This window comes from Oryzias latipes, chromosome 21 (genome assembly GCF_002234675.1).
Source record: "Oryzias latipes chromosome 21, ASM223467v1".
Classification (NCBI taxonomy): domain Eukaryota; kingdom Metazoa; phylum Chordata; class Actinopteri; order Beloniformes; family Adrianichthyidae; genus Oryzias; species Oryzias latipes.
This window is the reverse complement of record NC_019879.2, coordinates 23894983-23915648: the sequence shown is the minus strand read 5'-3', so window position 1 is coordinate 23915648 and position 20666 is coordinate 23894983. Positions and strand designations below refer to the sequence as shown.

General features: G+C 38.8%; 1 protein-coding gene across 2 annotated transcripts in view; it reads right to left on the bottom strand.

Moving 5' to 3' along the window:
* LOC101169248 (FERM and PDZ domain-containing protein 4) overlaps positions 1-3298 on the bottom strand; it is a 29409-nt gene extending 26111 nt beyond the window's left edge. The window contains exon 1 of one of the 2 annotated variants that reach the window (XM_023950968.1): positions 2883-3298. In XM_023950968.1, coding sequence (XP_023806736.1) covers positions 2883-2923 — 41 coding nt within the window. In that variant the 5' untranslated portion in view covers positions 2924-3298. The remainder of the gene's footprint in view (positions 1-2882) is intronic. The other variant, XM_023950966.1, reaches the window with a different exon arrangement.
* Between the last annotated feature and the right edge of the window lie 17368 nt (positions 3299-20666).

Genomic DNA, 20666 nt, shown 5'->3' with positions numbered 1-20666 from the left:
ATGGCGTATACTTATATAGCGCCTTTCTTCCTACAAGGACAAAGCGCTTTAAAGTCACAGACCCATTCACCCAGTCACACACACATTCACTCACACATTCACACACTGGTGGCAGCTCCGCTGCCAAACACAGGCGCCTGCCTACCACCAGAGGCAAGGTGGGGTTCAGTGTCTTGCCCAAGGACACTTCGACTCATGGGCATGCAAGGCAGGAATTTAATTTAACCAAAATGAGCGGATTTGCTGCCCAATTAAGAGGAATGTGTGAACCTAACTATTAGAGTTATTATGAAGTATTTAACTCTGGAATGGAAACCTCATAATAAAGCATGTTCAGTTTAGTGCTATTGTAAAAGTGAATGTTTGTTTGACACCTTAAAGTTTTACGTCATAAAAAAGAAGTACTTAAACATGTTTTTAGGGAAAATCCGAATCGTTGAAAACAACAACACTATTTTTGGAGTTAAAACAACTTAAAATATCTTCCAAAACTAAAACGGAAATAATTCTATGTGAAGAAAAATGGTTCAAAGTGAAGATGCAAGAGCGATAAAGTTAAATATTAAAGAGCATCATGCAGTTGCTGCTACAAATGAATCAACAAGCTTTAAAATCATGAGCATCAGTCATTGCAAAAAACAGTCACTGATCATGTCATATATTACAAAAGGAAAAGCTTTGTAAAACCTACGGCATGTCAGGAACTATGATAGAGCATTACATTAAGATGTACCTCTCAGAATGTACATGACTTAACGTTTTAGTTATGCTAAATCTGTGCCGCCGTCAACTTTTTGGGGCTGTGATGCAACTTTGAAGGACCATCTTTTGGGCAAAGAAAGGTGGATATGCATGTTTGATTTTTATTAAAATAAGCATGGAATGAATCAAATGGGTTAATAAAAAGTAATAATAATAAAGATACAGAATAATAAACTTGAACTCCTGAATGGACTTATTTAGAAAGTTTGCCAATACTGTCTGACCCTAACAAGTTTGAGAATGGGTCAGGGTGATTTTTTCTTTTAAATAAAATTCCTCACAAGTTGAAAAATCACAATTTGACCAATGCTACTTTATTATATGGGAAATGTTTCCAAGAAAACTTAGATCAACTAGGTCTTAAAAAACGTTTTAATTTTTATTGGTGTCATGAAAGAACTTACACAGTTATGTGGGATAAAAAAGTAAAACTTTTTCTATATATTTTTAAATTGTTTTGGGTTCATTCTGTATGTGTCGAAATAAAAATATAATTATATGTTTACACTGTAGGCTAATATCTATAGATTTGTTTTGCATAGACAGGGAACACCAGCAATGTTGACACTTTTCTTTGATTTCAAGGAAATCCCTAGAAATGTCACACAACTACATCTGCGGCTTGTTTGGATAAGTGATGCCCAAAAAATACTCTGACCACAAAGAGTCTTTTTTTATTAATTTATTTTAGAATCACTACGTCATATTGATTTGATATATCTATGTTTTTTTTTTAATTTTATTGTCTTTTTTACAACTAGCTTTGAATAAACCAATCAACAACAAAAAATTCATCAAGAGGAAAACTTGCCAGTCCCGCTAGCCTTCTTATGCCTTCACCTGCTCATCACACCAAGCTCAATGGAAAGACATTTGCTGTTTTTCTGATTAGCATTTTGGCTGTGTTACCGTTTTTACAAAGGCCCTTAATGTTTCTTTAGTTTTGTTTTCACTCTTTGCCTGGTTGGAAAGTTCATGTGGATTCATGCTGACGTAAACAACCCCATGGTTCACTTTCAAATAAACTAGGACCCTTTTTACAGACAGCAAAGTTTGTTTGTTTGATCCACATTATTTTCAGGCGAGCTTAAACTTTTGACAAATGTAAGGAAACAATCTGAGGAAATAAACTCTAGTAAGAAATAAAAAACATTCTACTAAATGGATACAGTAAACAAGTGTGTTAAAATATTTCTCAATTAAATTTATGCCAACAAACAGAAAGGTAAAAAAAAAAAGTACACAAAACAATATAACAGAGGTGCTGACACACAAACAGAGACATTATTATAGAAGATCCCTCAAGGTGATAGGATTCAGTTTTGATCCACATACTGCTATGACGGCAGGCTAAACAATGAGAGTAGTCTGTGTTATATAACAGAAAATTACTGCCACCTGTTTAGATTCCCTGCAAGACTTGTTTTATCACATTGAAAACTCAGTCCTTTTTTGGCCAGGAAACTGAAAGACTATGACATTTTGTTGGAGCTTTAATGACTCATAAGAAATATTGATACACTTGACTGTTTATGATCAGATGTTCCTCCTGAATAATGAAGGTTTTGGTGACAATAAATCTCCAGGCAGGATTAATTTTTACCAGCAGATCTACAGTTTGTCTGCATAAAGTGGGCTATCAGGCATAAAATAAAAGCATTATTTCAGAATTAGTTTGTGTGATGTTCTCACACAGTGTTATCATGGTTAGTAAACAATTAAACCCATCATAGTAAATGGAAAAAATGTGTAACATAATTCAGTTCATTTTTTAAAATGCATGTTTATATAGATTTGACAGTAATTCAGTATAAAGACACTTTCTGCAGAACATTACACATGTATGAACTTAGACAGAGTTTAGATGGATGAATAGCTTAAGCTATTGCATCCACCCCCACTTCTATGCATCTTACTTGCTCATTCATTCCACATCATACATGACTGCACAACTTGCTTCCTTGAACGATCAGTAGCATATTTGTTCCCACGGCTCCACACGTGAGCGTCATGTCACTCTGCAAATCGTGCTCTGAACATGAAAAACATTCACCGAACAGGCACACACAGCCAAAGATAAGCAATAAAGCAAAGCACATAGCAGCATTTGTTGGACTCACCCTGACAGCTTCGGCATCTTTACAAAGCTGAACACATCCATGTGTGCTGCAGACTGCAGGCAAAGCTACACAAATTTTCCTTCACTCCGATTCCATTGTCGCACACTGTATTAGGCAACAGGGAATAGATAATTCAGGGGGAAAAAAAGTGGAGCTTCCACAAGTCAGGTGGAGAGATTAGTCCTGTTGTCTGAGCCTCTGCATGGCTGAGTGATTGCTGTGTCCGCGCCTCAGTAGCACAAATCCACAGCCCATAGAAAAGGATCTGGCAGTGCAGCTTCCCCCTGGTTACATCCTTCAAAGCATGCCTATGTTAGCTGCGTTAAGCCACCTTCATTTAATTTCTAACGCTGTGGAATGATGTGCAGGAGCCGCACAGTAACAACGGCTTTGGAGAGAGGCAGAAGGGAGCATAAGCGAAAGGGAGGGAGGAACAGGGGTGGCGATGCTGGTGGGAGATGTGCATCAGACTATATAGGAAGGCACCGTAATTACAAACAAGCAAGTGACAAAGCAGTCACCCTAGAGGAATGTCCCCCCCCAAAAAAATTCTCTGATCCATCCTCAAACTTGTGCTCTTTTTTCCAGGAACAGACAGAAGCACAAGGGAGGATATGACAGATGCTAATGTGACTACAAAAGCAACACAGGAGCAACAAAAGCAGCTGGAGCGATGGGAGGACCTGATGTGTCTCCTCTCCAGCTGAGCTCTTTGACTCACAGTTGCATGTTTGGATACCCAAACTGTGCAGTGCATTTATGTTGACCTTTCAGAGCAGTTCAACTGCTGCATACTCTATCTCAATGATGGCATTCATGAGAGGCCTACAAACATTTCATGAACCCACCCCAAAGTGGTTTGAATTGGACATGAAAAATTGAAATGCATGTGTTTTTTTTTCTTTTTTTGTGCCTGTGCCTCATGGTACAAGTTCTTCTTTAAGATAAAAGTCCCACTCAACAAACTGTCACTTTGTTAGGTACACCTTTCTATTACCAGGTTTGACTCCCTTTTGCCTTCAGAACTGCCTTTATTCTTGGTGGCATAGATTCAACAAGGTACTGGAAACTCAGAGAGATTGGTCCATATTGACAATATCACACAGTTGCTGCAGATTTGTCGGCTGCACACCCATGATGCCAATTTCTCGTTCCACCACATCCCAAAGGTGATCTATTGGGTTGAGATCTGTGGAGGCCACCAGTGAACTTATCGGTACGTTCAAGAAACCAGTCTCAGATGAGTCCAGCTTCATGACATGTAGCCTTATCCTGCTGGAAGTAGCCAGCAGAAGATGCTACACTGTGGTCATAAAGGGATGGACGTGGTCAACAATACTAGTAGGCTGTGGGGTTGTAACCATGCTTAATTGATACTAAGGGGCCCAAGGTGTGCCAAGAAAATATCCGCCACACCATGACACCACCACCACTAGCCTGAACCGTTGATACAAGGCAGGAGGGATCCATGCTTTCATCTTATTGATGCCAAATTCCGACCCTGCATCATCCAAATGTTGCAGCAAAAATTCAGACTCATCAGACAAGGCAACGTTTTTCTAGTCTTTGAGTCAGTAGTCCAGTTTTGGTGAGCCTGTGTGGATTGTAGCCTCAGTTTTCTTTTCTTAGCTGACAGAAGTGGCACTCTGTGTGGTCTTTTGCTGCTGTAGCCCATCTGCCTCAAGCTTGGACATGTTGTGCGTTCAGAGATGCTCCTATGTGGACCTCGGTTGTAACCAGTGGTTATTTGGGTTTTTGCCTTTCTATCAGGTGAAACCTGATAGACCATTATTTGACCATTCTCTGTGAACCCTAGAGATGGTTGTGGGTGACAACCCCAGTAGATCACCAGTTTCTGAAATACTCAGACAACTACGTTTGGCACCAGCAACCATTCCAGCTTTCTTCCCTATTTGATTGCTCGGTTTGACCTGCAGCAGATCGCTTGACCATGTCTGCTTATCTAAATGCATTGAGTTGCTGCCATGTGATTGCCTGATTAGAGAATTACGTTAACTAGCAGCTGGAAAGGTGTGCCTACTAAAGTGGTTAATGAATATTTTTTCCCTAGATGTATCAGTTTCAGACAAAATAAAAATTTTAGTTCATTCCCTGGAAGAGGAATGACCTGAGTTCTAAGGTCCAGGAATCACCTTCCATAAATCACATGTAACCCTACTGTCAAAAGTGATCAGGAGCCAATTGACCTCATCTCTAATGCAGGGTGGTGTAATATTTTTATCTGGTCTCTTAGAGTTTAGATAAAAGGAGCTTCACAGGCCATTCAAACAGTGTCACTCTGATTTCCTGCTTAGTGAAGCACAAGGAAATACTAACATCAAACACATTCTTATATACTTTATACATAATCGTATTTATGGAATTTTCTTATGAAAACATAAAAAATGCATGAACGTTGAGTTTGAACCTCAGCTTGTAGACTATAAAAATATAAATTAATCCAGTCAATAAACGGATAAAAGAAATTGAATGGAGAAAGAAAGAAATCGTACTGGTTGATTTTCAAGAAAATCCAAACCCTAATTTGTGTTTTCACTACTAAGCAGCTACTAGTTTGTTGAAATGTCACAGCATGTGAAGCTCTGTAGAGTGAGTCAATGTGCCTTTGCTGTGAGTGATACACACAATCAGGGGTGTTGTCACTTCCGCTTGGGGTCAGGCTTAAATTTGTTGCTGCACAAAAAGACGCAAGTTGAGGGTCTGAATCTAAAATGAGCTGATTCACTCATTTGTTTTGATGTTGACGTAAATCATTATGTTATATATAATCTGAGGCACCAATATTTTAAGAAATATTCATAGAGGTGTGATAAATGCACCAAATAGTAAGATCATACTAGAAACTGTGGTGTCCTGTTGGAGGCAAACCTCAATACTTGGTGTACTCTGAGCCTGTACTACTACGTGTTAGGATTTTTGTCTTAGAGACCAGCGTGAGTGGCAAAGGATACAGGGTTGGATAGAAATGTGATCCAAAAGCAAATGTGGCTGAAGCTTTTGTCGTTTAAACCCGGCTGATCTGCTAATCCTCCTCTCTCTTTGCTCTGAGTCCATTTCAAAACAGTTAATTTTAGTCATTTTGGAGCCATTTGCAAACACATTTGAAAGTCAGCAAGGCTTCAGTTCTGCAGATTTGAATGTTTTATTTGACTTGAAGAAGAAAAAAACGAAGCAATTTGGGAAGTTGCCATTAAATATGTACTAAAAGGACATTTGAAAAAAAAAAACATTACCCACTTTGACCAACTAGACTCCTTTATAACTGCTTCAGAGATGTCAGAGTAATATTGTATGCAGTTTGGGATTTTCATGTAAATTTAACATCTAACTTAGACTTATTTTATCATTTAAAAATATGCTGTAATCATGCCCTTTCTCTTTATCTGTACTTCAATAACCTACACAAGATTTACAGTTAAAAAAAAAAAAACTCTTGCCAGACATACTGACATGTCTGAGTCCAGACCAAAAGAGCCTACATCACCTCAATTTATGGTCCTATTAATGATTATAAATGAATGAATCCGTCAGACTGAAACCCGTCTGACTGATTAACTGATTCAGGATTGTGAAAGGCGGAGGGTGGCCATCTGTCTCACCTGTCATTTGATCAGATAAACTTTAGGAAAGTTGCCATTTTGAAAGTATAATTTTACCTTTAAATGTTGTCATTTCTACATTTATAATGCCATTTAGGTATGTAAATACCATCTTGTTCAATCAATCCATGTTTTACTTTTAGTTTCCTGTTAATATGGATCTTTAACTGTGTGTTTTTTTTCAGATAGTGTAAATGCATTTTTTATGTTTGAGATGTGCACACCTAATGAAACATTTGGTTTATATGACATTTGGATACTAAATGCTATAGAGAGCACAAAGAGCACATTAAGCTTCATGCACACAAGAGTACTTCGTAATCCATATTTGGATGACAACCTAAACCAACCGCTTTGCAGAGTTTTGGTTTCTTCTGCACGTTTGTGAACCTGCATATGCCTGTGAGCCACCTCCACACATCCCGTTCCCAAACTCTCAGTGTGACACTGATTATGTAGAGGCTGCAGCTGATTTATTCAGCGAATTAAACAGCTTTTTGGAGTTTGAAGCACTGAATACTGCTTTGTCATGAATATTCAATGGTGTGACTAATTTGGATGCAAAGTGACGTGTTACCTGGCTGAGCTGTAGTAGGCTTGGCTTTTAGAAGATTATCAAATTGGTTTTCAGGCTTTATTACACTAGCTAATTAATGTTCCCCAGTAATACTGAGAGACTGACGTTCATTTCAGATGGAGCAAATAGGACTTTGAGGACACTGTTAACTGCCCGCGGAAGACATTAGACACACAGAAGTAACTGTGTGTGTGATTACCTTTTTAAATGTGTGTATGATGGGCGTGTTTATGTATTCATCCAAGTATATTTTAGGGCAATATATACAGTGGTTTGAAGTATGTAGTTGTGATGATTCTGCATCACTCACTGCCTGTGATGGCTCCAGGTAATCAACCTCATGCTTCCCACCTGCGTTACTCCTGTTTAAATAGACTACACACAGAGAAAGCCCTATTCACATGCTGTGGGTTTTTGGGTTGGGTTGTGGAGGGTCGTATAGCGGATCTAAAAGGGGAGCACAGGTGGATCTGTCAGTTCCACTGAGGTTTGTGTAGCTATCTTAAGAGACATTGTGACCATGCAACAAACGATTGTCGTGCGTGCCGTAAGTGTAATGTAAAGTATTTGTAAGGCTTATGTAAGCTGCACACACTCATGATATTCCGGTGATGCTGTCGTATGGTACCTTTTTAGGAAGGTGTGACTACTGAGTCCTTAATGACCACGTGGCACTGCCGCACGCACAGATGATACTGTGATTCTAAGCCCATTGCTCAGAGATGACCCTCCCTCTCTCTACTTGGATGAAATCTCTTCTTTTAAAATCTGCTGCGATAATTATCATCTTGACATATGAGAGAAAAAGACCAAGAGGATCATCTTTGATCCTCGGGAGGTGAAAGCATTCAGCCCTGTCACCATTAATAACAATACTATAGAAACTGTCACATCCTTTAAATGGGTGTACATATGGACAGTCTGCTAAACTGGAACGTTCACACTGACTTTCTCTGTGCCCGTCTGGCCCAAGGGATGCACTTTTTATGACGTCTGAGGCTCTTTGGTGTCAGTAGCAAAATAATGTGGTGTCATGGTTTGGGTTTCTTTGCCTTAGTTTTTGCTTCCATTTTGTTTCTGTCATGTTTGAGTTCTGCTTCCTGTTTTATTTTGAAGGTTTCTTGTATGTATTAGTTTTGAGTTTTACTTCCCTGGTCCCAATCTCTCTGTGTCTTGTCAGTCCTGTTTGTATGTACAGTATGTCTTGTCTCTGCCTTCCTCTTGTTCTGGTCCCTACTATCATTCCCCTGATTGTCTTCTCCCATGTCTGTCTGGTTACCCTGACGTTTGGTTTTGTTTGGTTTGCCTGCTCAGCAGCGGTTTTTGATTGGTATTAAAGCCCTTTGCCTTGGAACCTTGTGCCAGCCCGTCTCTGCATTTTGGGTCCATCATCAAGCCTCGGACCAGACATGTGGACCTTTTATACATCTGCACTTGAAAGTATTATCCGCTACGCTCTGTGTGTCTGGTTTGGCAGTTTGTCTGCTGAAAACAAAATCAAAATTGGTAACATGGTAAAAAGAAGCTATGAAGGTCACAGGTACAAGCGAAATCCCATCTTTGTAGCAAATTTATGAGTGTTCTGTGACGCATCTTGCTTATAAAATCATATTCTGTTTTCTGACTTGAAATTATTACCATCCGGACGACGCTTCAGAGCAGCCAAATATAAAACCAACTGATATAAGAACTCGCCAGCCATAACACTGCTGAACAAATTGTAACAGTCTAGAGCAAGTACCTCTGGTTGTTATTTTTGTGGGTGTTCTTATTTTTATGGGTGTTGTCTTATTGTGTATGTTTATTCTGTTGTATTCTTTATGTTGGAGCTTTGGGCTTTAGCCAAGACAAATTTCCCTCACAGGACAATAAAGTATTTTATTGATTGAAGATTGACTTTAAAGGGTCTATACCATTCAAAATATTTTTTGGAGCTTTTAAGTGTCTTAAAATGTTCATTTCTCACAAAAAAACAACCCCGAAGTGGTATTATGATCCATTCATGCATCTCTAAGTATTCCTCAAAAAACCTGCACGTCGAGCATAAGGACCTCCAAACCCACGAAAAAGAGCGGGTTCTCACATTGTGACATAGAGAAGTGAGAACCGCTCCTTCCAGGTGGAGTCTGCACTGCCAGCACCGCCTCCAGGCTAACACACAAACCCATTTTCTCCGCTGAGCTAGCTGTGATCTGCAAACACGCTTTTCATTTTGTGCACAATATGTACATCTTTGCAAAAGTTTGGATGTTTTTTGTTTTCGTGGGCGAGGCACGCTGCTGTGGCTGACCTTAAGTTGAGGTCATGAAATGGACAGAACCAACAAGGAGGGAAAGGCGGTGCCTCAGAGATCGAGTCTTCTTACTTCTGGGCTGAAAGAAAGCTCAGGAAAATAACTCATATCTGATAAAAAATATTTTTTTGTGTGCCAAAGGGAATATGTTATTATGTACATGACTATAATTTACTATAAAAGGTTTAAGAATAGCATGATTTAGGCCCTTTTTGTGTTTTCCTCTAGTTGCTTTTTTATTCAATTATTTCTGATCAGTGTATACTCTCATTTCAATCATCTGCTGTTTGATATTGGTCTACTTAGGTTTTCATGTGTTGGTACATTAAAAATAATTTTTTTAGTCAATTACATGTCTGGAATTTGTGCAGGCCAGTTTAGCAAACACCCTTATTAATTTCTGAGCAATGCACTTGCTTTCCAACTGAAATCAATAAAATAAACAGTGTGTACTGCAGGTTTTTTTTTCTTCCAAATTCTGCACTCTGTACACCAGAGTAAATAGGGTATCTGGTCATGCAAAAAAAATGTAAATCTGTTATTTTTATTGCTGGTACTTCATCTTTGCAAAGAAGCCTTTCAGGACACAGTGTTTCTGCTAAATTGAGCCAATTTTCCTCCCAAAGGGCATTGCATACAGCATAAAAAGACACGATGTCTCTGACACTTCTGAAACAACAAAAACAAAATTGTGAGTGACAAAATCGAGATGTCAACTGTGCATGTTTTTATTTAACAACAATTAAATATTTTGCCTTTCATGATTAAAAAAAACAAGTCCCTTAAGATTTATTTCATGAGAAACTCTTTGACAAAGTTAATTTTACTGTTTGCATCCAAATGTCACATATTATGTTATGACATAAATTGCAACAGCTATGTCAGTAACCTTTAGGACTATTTAAGCTACATTAGATAAACCTTAACCAGCCAACCACATTGATGCTTAATAAATTTAAGCTACTTCATTTTGAGTTACAGCGCTCTCATACTGCGCTGGCCTCTGTTAACTTGCAAGTCAACCCACATCACAACATTACAAATGTACACAGACATCTCAGCACATCAAAAAGATTATGTAGAGACGGGAATGTAGGTGACACACGTCTTACGTTTAGAGAGAAAAAAGGAAAAAGCTCAACATGTAGCGCCTGAATCAGGTTAGATTTGAGAATCTATTCTTATTTATTGTGGAGTAGAGGAAGCTGAACACAAATCTATGTGTGATAGTCATTGTACATACTGTACCAGCTATTCTAGTTCTGTTTTGGTTCTGGAAAATCTTTCATCTGTGACTGTGATGCTACCAGGCTCCTGTCCCTGCTCTGATTTTGAGAATGCAGTGCAGGAAAAAAAAAAAAACTAAATCAAATGAAAGTAAAGTACGCAGATTTTGGAGGGATTCCCCACTCCATCAAAAAGCTAAGTGTGTGTGTTTGTTCTTTGTTTTTTTGTGGGTGAATCTGTTATATTATAATAGAAAAGACCCAGTTTGATGAGAATTCTGTTTTTGGTGTTTTTAACATGTTCTTGTTGCATTTTTCTGAAGGTGGAGGTCATACAGTTTACATAGGGATGAATAATATAAAAATTGCATTTCTGAGTATTTCTTTATTCAAATTGTTGTGAATCAGGAACAGACAAAAAAAAAAACACAATTTGAAAAAGATTGTATTTGTTATGTAGAAATATGCTGGTTGGACCAGAAGCCCCAGCTCCGCTCCATTCAGATGCATCCAGTTGCAGACATGTCTTCCTTTTCTTTGTCTGAGCTGGAATCTGGTTCTAAACTGTATGGCCGGATAGCTCCATTATTGTTCACCATTTATTTCACCATTAATATTAGGTTGGGATTTTAAGGGCTGTAAGCTAGCTGGAGAGAGTGTAAACAGAGAGCTTTCACTAACGGGGCGGGGAGGGGGGCCGGGGTTGCTCTGCGCCAATGGTCCTGACTCCCGCCCACAACTACAAAGCTAATTTCTAATGGACTACACAGCAAAGACCGAATCTTAAAAAAGTAAAAATATCCTTGTTTCAAGGGATTTTTAATTTTTAATAAAATATGTCTCACTGAATTCAAAGTGAAGCCATTTTTCTTTCACCATTGGCAAATTTTTGTTTATTTAGTTTTGCCACTTTTAAGAAATTTGAACTATTTCTAGGGGGCATGTTTTTACAGTATACTCATGCTCTCCAGAAACTATTTTCTAGACAATATCAATTTTTTTTATTTTGGCTAAAAATGGCATAACCATAAATAAAAGACCACTGGGAACCCTTTGACAATATTTTGAACGATGATGGAGTGGGTCTTTAAGTCGCATCCAAAGTTGGGTGAAATCAAATGAGTAAACTCCGTCTATCTTTTGACAGGATACTAAAACAAAGTACCTCAACACGAATTCAAAGAAAATAAAAAAACATCAAAACATCAAAAAAAAGAAGTATTACAATAAAAACAATTATCATACCTAACAGGCAGCTTTTACTGCATGACTGTTAAGGCGGCTCTGTCTTCCCCTCTGGTCACCAGAGTTCTAGACCCATTACATCTCCCAGCAACCCCAGCGAACAATTTCTGGATGCCACACACCTGACTTTCATTTACAACCACTAGTATACGTAAGCACTGTACTGAGCTTCACTCAGTGCGAAGTATTGTTTGTGCCACTCTGCCTGCATTACCGAGCGTTATATCTGGACCTGATCTCCTGATTTCCTGACCCTGTTTTGTCTCTGACTCCACTTGCCCGGAATCTGACTACTCCTGTTTTTTCTCTGATGCTCCTATGCTCGTTGTTGACCCCTGCCTTCCTGATCCTGATTTAGATTTGTTGACTTTTAGCTGTGCTAATAAACCTGCTGCAATTGGAACCAGGCGTCTGCCCGTTTTGTGACAGATGCTCCACCCTCAAAAGTGAAATGTGAGGAGAAATCAAACCTAACGAGGGCAAATCATTCATACATTTTTTTGCTTTCATTTTCCACCAAATTAAACAAGGTTTGGTCCTTCAATAACTTTATTGCTTTATTTCTCCACAAGGTTTTCGAAGCTAAACCATAATTTTAAATACTACAAATATATATCTACCATATGTACAAATCTTTACATACTGCTTTGCAAAATTGTCTTTCAAAAGTGGTAATTTACATAAATGATCAGTCAAACACAGTCACAGAAGATCAAACTTATTTTCAAAGCAGCAAGCATAATAAAATTCTTTGTTTTTTAACCGCAATTATGAAAGAGCGTTTCAGCCTGTAAGACTGATGCAGAACCTCCAACTCATAGAATAAGTCTAAAAAACTGCATTGTAAGAAGACACTGCACATACATAAGTAGAGATCTACTCACTGAATCACAGTAAAGATGCCAAGATTATTGTCATCTGGGTCCATTGTTGGTGAAACGTGTAATCAGACTTGACGCCAAACTTGTTATTGTTTTTTCTTTTCTTTTTCCAGACCTCTTCAAGCGTTTTTCACAGATGAGTAACTCTGTCCTTCTGTCTCACTCCAAACTTTCTTGCTGGTTAATTTTGACTCAGTCATCAACTGAGTTTGTCTCACTTGGCTGTTCAGTTATTATTACGTACAGTGCCTGTGTCCTAGTGAGTGGTCAGTGCCCTGAGGGAGGGGGGGGGGGGGGGTGAGCTTCTCGTTCCAGCCTCAGTAATAAAATAGCATCACATTCCAGGCCAGTGCATTAGAAAACACAGAGATCAATGTTGAACAGCTGGATGTCAATGAATTGCTGTTCTGGTTCGAGCTATCCCCACTTTGCAGAGCGTTTATAAAAATAGTGTTTGCCTGAAATGCTGCATGAAAGCTTTCAAAAAGGTTAGTGCATTTGTGTTCATCCATATGACATTTATGTTGATTGTGTTTTATTTGCACTATTTCATCCCAGAAAATGTCATTTCCTTGAGTATTTCACATAAACACTGAACAAATGTTTGGAAATGCCATGTGTTTTATCATCCATGAGAGCTTAAAAATTAAGCCTTTACCGTAATCTCGACTCTATCACTGTCTGCCTGCCAACTGTCACCCCTAACAGGGCTCAAACTAAATCCTATATAAACCACAGAATTAGGTCTTAACTTTAATATTACACAGCAGCACCAGGTATTATTTTTACTTTGCTTTTCTATTCTCCTTCATTGTTTGTTTGCAAACATCAGATTGTCATACTGAGCTTCTGCCCCACTCCAGTCTATTTGTTTATGCACTTTTTTTTAGTGCATTTTCCCAAAGCAGTGCTATTTTAACATCACGGTATTTCACACTGGATTATTGCATGTGATTCTCTCATGCATGAATGGCATACACAGTCTTCCATTAGTTATGAACTGAGGCACGTGGCTGCCTTTGCAAGCAAATGGAGTTGCTTGTGTAACACATCCCATGCCGTGCACAAAGAGCGGAGTATGACAAATCAAGTTCAGCTTGGTTTATGACATAAAAGAAAGCAGAAGAGCTCTGAAAAGAGCACTTTGTTTCACCAAAAGGCGCTACACCTTGATGAAGCTGCTCTCATTTTAAAACTGCACTAATTATGTAAAGAGTTTCTGTTTATTTGTCCAGTGGCTAAGCACGGCCATATGGCCACAATGAGATGTTGTGTGATGTTCAAGCAAACCTTTCTCTGAGATAAAGCTGCACATGAAGCCATCCAATCATGTGGCCCGACGCTCGCCCCTGGGCCAGAGAGCGCTGCATCAGTGGCCTGGTTTTCTGAGTCACACAGGTCGCAGCGCTCAGAGTGGAGACAAGCAAAACACGCACTGTGTATGCAACCACGAATCACATTAAGCTTGTTGTGCTGGGATTACAATGGCGGTGATTTAAGATGGTCATGATAAGGCATCTGCGTTCCTGTTCTCATCTGATGTCTCTTTTGCTCTGAGTGGTTGTACGGCTCATTTGTTTCCTTGGAACACCGTAAAGCTTCATGGAAAATTCCTCAGCTTATTTGACGTCAATACAGTTTTGAATTTCAGATTAATAAGTGAAATGCACTTAAGGGCACGCGAAAAAAGAACATCAGAGAACAGCAAATGACCAGAGCAAAAACTGCCTCCTTCTTCAAGAAATAATGGAATGAGATCCAAAACGATCTTCACTCCATTAAAGGCGATAGGAGCCTCACATCATATCCCTCCAAGAGACTTTTTCATTACTTTATAGAGCACAGCAAACAGGAAATGCAGTCATTTGCATAAAGTGATGAGAGTCACTCCATGCAGAACAGAAAACGCAGATTAATATAATGTGAGCTGCTGCTTGGCCAACACAGAAGCTTACTAATGTGTTTGTAAAAGCAGCGTTTTCTCCAACATGGCTATTAATGCTGTTTGCTTAAAAATATTAAAAAATGATTATCTCTGCTCTTGATGTCAGAAATGTCCCATATTTGTAATTAATCCTGTTTAATAAAACATGTCAGACAGTCGTAGCGGACGATTCATCTCTACATTTAAAAGCACAGACTGCACACTTTCCCATAACGCATACTTAAAACACGCCATCATGCTGCACTAAATTCAGCTGCAGTCAATGAGATCCCAGAGTTTTTACATTCTTCAAATCAGATAGCTGCCTCTTGTGTCAACAGACAACAGACGCCCCTCCCTGCAGCCGGGGGAGGATAGGATTCACTGCATCCAGCAATTATCTGTAATGCTGGAGAAAAATCAATGTGCCCATGGAAAGCTGCTAAGGTCACCAAGTCGAGACTGTCACTTGAATCAGAGGCAGCGTGTTGCTGAGCTTCAGGCTGGGCTCCAAGGCTCGAATGGATATCACGCATCCCTCCTAATTGCATGGATTACGCTGATTATTAGCCTAACAATATGGAAGATAATTGCTTTTCACATCGCGATCATGTTAGAATGGAAAATGATTTTAGTCACCCATTAATGAAACTGAAGTATCACATTAAAATCTTTTCACACTTGATTTCATTTGGCTGTTAATTTTTTTTGTTACTGTATGCGTTCAATACCTTTTCACATGTTATTTAGTTAAGTCACTTTTTTATTTACTTTCGATTAAAAATGTGATTAAAAATCTTTTTGTTGTTGCTGTTACACTCTCTTAACTCATATTTAAAGACTACACTCTTTAAAGGCTAAGTTTACCTGTTATGATAGCAAAGGAATATATTGTATTGGGTAGAATCCAATGCAGGAAACTATAGATATTGATTTGATAAAGCAGTTATTCTTAGATGGCTAATTTGGAATAAATAAGAGAGCTATAAACTCACCCTGGCTCCTCCTTATCCAAACACCTGGTAAGACAAATTTCGTTTTTTCTTCTGCCATCAAGAGCCATGTCCTTTCTCTTTGGTGGGCTCTCACAACTAGAGCTAATGAAGGAAAAGCTCAGAATGTGCCCTCTGAGTGGCTGAGAAGATCCCAACAGACGGTAAAGGGAGGGGAGGCCTACTTTAAACAGTGAATATCTGCTGTAAATTCTATTAACTGCAAGGGGATATTTAGAAGAAAGGGAAATCAATACCCTGTGGCCAGTAATACTTAAAAAATCAGGCTGGGGAAGGGGAGTGAGAAGCCATAGCTTAGCCCTAACGCACAGATTGCGTCTATAAGTGGTTAATCAAGTGCTTGTCTGACATCTAGATTGCATTTTCTTCTCACCATTACTCAGATTTTCCTCCTTCACTGCAGAGAAGATGGGCTATCAAATGTGAGACGTGTTGATCTGAGTAATAATGGCACCCACGAATCTCACATGGAGGCACTTTTCTTGGAAGATTGAAAGTGATGTTTCGTTTTTGCTTCTCCGTTTACAGAAGACAAGTGCGCTCCGTTTCAGTTTTGCTCTAAGTGCATCGGCACAATGCTCACGTGCACGCAACTCTCAAAAGCATACGATGTAAGTATCTGCAAGGATGAAATGGTTCAAATCTGCAGATCCCACTGTTTGCCTGTGTAATCGGAGGTTTACCCAATGTCAGAGCTTTGCAAATAGTCACTTTGTGATACAACACTTTAGGAAAAAACGATCACAAACAGCAAAAAGTAGGACGACATTTCCAAAAGTCTGTGTCACCGCCCGCAGTGGCCCTATTAGTCATTACAGGTTCGTGATGTTTGGCTTGCTTGACAGCACAGACAAGTGACAGAAAAGAGACACTACAGAAGGTTTGGACAAATTTAAGACAAATTTTCGATTTAATCATGTTTTCTATGTCTTACAGAGTCAGCCGAATGTTAACCAGTCATGTTTCAGCAGATATAGTTCTTGAAAAACGGCTAAAGTGAAGCATCTAAAGACTCCCATGTAGACTCTCAATAAAGAAATAACATGAGAACTAACAGGAAAAACAGCACATTCAGTGAGTAAATAGGTTTCTTCCTGCAATAGTAAATAAATAAAGCAAATCTACCACAACCATTCCCAAAGTCCAGAGAACAGGATTCCCAATTTCAGTCATCCACATGTCCCCTCCTGTATGTTAAACCTTCATTTCAACAAGATCTGGGTCCTTAGATGTTCAAGCAATTTACCAAGACTTTTACATCTATATTACATTTTTAACCACATCTGACAGAAGTCTGTGGTAAATACAACAGTCGTGACAGAAAAGTAAACATCCGCTGTTTTCTTGTTTGTGATCTGCTACCTAATAAACAAAATACTGGAATCAAGGAAATAGCCCAACCAAACCAGCAACTCAAGATCTTTAGATAGTCAACTCGATCATACCTTACAAAAGACTCTTACCTCCGTTTTAACTCCAGCTACTTTACTATGCAATCAATACATTTGACATAGAGGTGACATATTAATGTTCTTAGTTTTTAAAACAAGCGTTATTTTTAAACAATTTTTTTGTTTGTGGCTAATTGGAAATATTTAGGATTGTATTTAGAGGAAACATTGACCAAAATGCAACCAGATGGACGTATCCAAAATTAAATAAGAAAAAAAGAAAGAAAAAAAAAGAGCAACACGCAAGTCTTTAAAAGTGTTTCTAAAAAGTTGTTTTTTGTTGTACTTTTCTCATGTTTAACCCTTGTGCTATCTTAGATGACCCCACCCTTACATTGACATGTTCTCCCTACCATGACAAAGGTGGATAAAGGTGGAAAGATTTCATGTAATCCATGGACGCCAGTGAAGATCACAAATCATTAAAGAAAAAAGGTTCAGCGCACTGTCTAGTGGGTCTAGATGACCCAACTCCCAATGGTAAAGTGCCTAGGATAGCACAAGGGTTACATAAATTGCATAGGGTTTGTTTTTACATGAGTTCAAAGTTTCATTTCGTTTAAGTCCCACTCCAATCATCTTTTGATTTCAAAAGCGTTCCCAGCGGCTATTTAGTCAGGATTGTGCCATTTTTAGCCAAACTCAGAAAATCTGTGGGGTTTTCTAGGACATAGTTTCTGCAAAGAAGCAGCAGCTCATTTGAAATTAGTCTCTGAGTGTTAGGAGAAACTGTTGGCGAGGAGTAAGGCCTTCCCATTTTCCCATCATCCATCTGTTTACACACTCTTCCGCTCGCTTACAGCCCCTCACACCCCCAACCTAACATTAGCGGTGCAATTAGAATGATGAGCAATATTGGAGCTATCCAGCCGTACAGTTTTGAGCCAGCTACCGGCTCAGCTGAGGAAAAAAAAGACGCACACAGATCTATTTGTTTACAAGGAGTTTGTGGCTTGCTGCAGCGCTGCAGCGCTTTGACGTCACATCTACAAGGTTTTTCCAACAGCATTTTTTTCTGCTTTATGTTAACAATAATTTTAATAAAGAAATACTCAGAAATGGTCATTTAAGTTTAATATTCTACATACTGTATGCCCTCCAACATGAGAAAAATTCCATAAGAACACATTAAAACATCAAAAACACAATTTACATTGGAGTTAGTTATTACCAAAGCAAGCTTTCTATTGATATGACAGGCTTAGCCTGACTCCTGGTTTATTATTTTGAAAACACTTTCAGTGAAGAGTGACTGAGATAATGATGTTGATGCTTATCAAGCGTATCACTTTTGTTCAGTCAGATTACAAGGCCATGAGAAATGCTATAGCAGAATGACACCGAACAGAAGACTATATGGACAATTAAAGAGCTGCTTCAGAAGAAAGGTTTGATAAATGCTCCAAATTAATTGTTTGCACTGCAACCGTTCCTCTCTGTTGGAGTAAAGTGAGTGTACTAATGCCACCTAGTGGCTTTTTACTAAAAATAGACCTTTTTCTGAGTGAGTGGGTAGTGATTACACCCGCGCTGACTCAGACTCAAGTGACAAAGCATATTCTTTAATGTCTTTCATTGACCTAAATGTCCTCAACATGTTAAATTAAATTTTAATAACACAACAGTTGCACGTCTAATGTTTTAAGCCAAGAAATCAACTACAAAGATAGCCTTCCACGTCTTTTGAAACCTGTTTGGTGTGAGACATCTCTTTGTCAGCAACTGTTACTCATTTTTATCTCTACTGTAACTCTGCACAAAGCCATTTATCAGAGTTTTCATCATTTTCGTTCGATGATGTAAGCTTCACGGGGTCACAGGAGCAGTATTTCTGTCATCCTAACGGGGTGAGTGGATGTGTAACCTGCACCTATCCATGTGAGACACGACAAAACAGGAAGTCTTACAGGAATCTGCCCTCCAAACCTCACCCCCCCACCAAATAAGTGGATCAAACATACAGCCGCCCAGTTATCACTACTTCCCCTGTCTGTTTGGTGGACTCTGGTATCTGATAAATCCTTATCGAGGCCATACAGTGCTGGTTCACATGTCATGTTATCACATTGGTCTCTTCCCCAGGGCTCCCACAGGAAGGGTCTGTTCAGAGGGCATTGCATGCCATGTTTCTCAACTACCTTAAAATGAAGAGAAAATAATGCAGTGTGACAAAGTAAGGGCAGGAACTTCAGGCAAACTCTGGGCAGCATTTTTGTCACCATGTCTTGGGCATGTGATTGTTGATTTGGAAGGTTCAAGTTTCATTCTGCTTGATTAAAAAAAAAAAGAGAGACTTTTGAGAGAAGCAGCATACGGTTCCCAGAGGTTGCAGAGTTTACCGGTAATCAGCATTGATACATATGTCATACATGACATACATGCTGATTCATGCAAACATTCTACATCCAGCCACACTCTCACATCTGGCACATTATTAGCAGAAACATATTAATGTGCCTGATAAAAAAAAGTTCATTTTTTCCTTAGTGTCAGGATAGTAACAGGACATTAAAGTAAATTTTAGCCTCGACTTTTTAAATTCGTTTTGTGACTTTCGATTCTTTGAGTGCTGATTTAAGGTTTATTTTAAAATTTCTAGACGTTCTTGAAACAAACAAAGTAAAAAAAATAATAATTTCAAGAGCTTTAGTAGCAAATTTAAGCTTTTTGTATTGGTAGATGCCTGAAGACAATCATCTATAAAAACATTGGTGCTTGAAGTGTACCGGATGATGTGAAGGACCCAAATGCAAGAGAATGGTTGAAAGGCAAAAACTTATTATGGTAGATAAGCTAAAACAAGAAAAAAAAACCCATTTAGGTTGACTGTAATATAACAAAAACCTTCAACATTATGTGACAAAATAGATAAAGACAAGATAATCTGGCTAAAAGTGATCATAAATAAAAAAATAATCATCAGAGGGATAACAAAAATCTTTAACTGATTCATTTTAGGCAGTAAAGATGATCAAATCTACAGTTTCGCTGCATTGTAAAAACTCGATGAATGGCCTCTCAGCTGGGAAAAAGTACCAGCTTGAAAAGATCCACAATATGACATTCTGAAGTACTTCACGGGTCCAAATGATCTGTGTTTTAGAGAGATGTCTGTTGATCTACTGAACCTAAATTTGACCTGGAAGGTTTAAAGATGGCTGCCAGCCTGGATGAAGAAGGGGACACTTTCAAGCAGATGTGAAGCACAGCAGTGACAGTACCATAATGTGGGGCTGCTCTGCTGAAACAGAGGGTAAAAAGAAACAGATGATGACATGAAAAGTACCTCTTCAGTACATACTGAAGACATGCCCATCACCAAACTCTGGCGTCAGCTTTGTGGGGCGACTGCAGTAGAAAGGCATGTGTAAGCAAAACGGCTCAAATGATTGACTCACCTGTTAGGAAGAATGGGAGAAGTCCAAATAAAAGACAGGCTCTTCAGCTTTAGTTAGATTGTTTTTCTTTTTCTGTGGGAATCCTGGATTGGTGTTTAAAGTCTTTCAGCGATTGTATTTTTTGTTGATCCCACATCTTGTTTATGCAACTCCTAA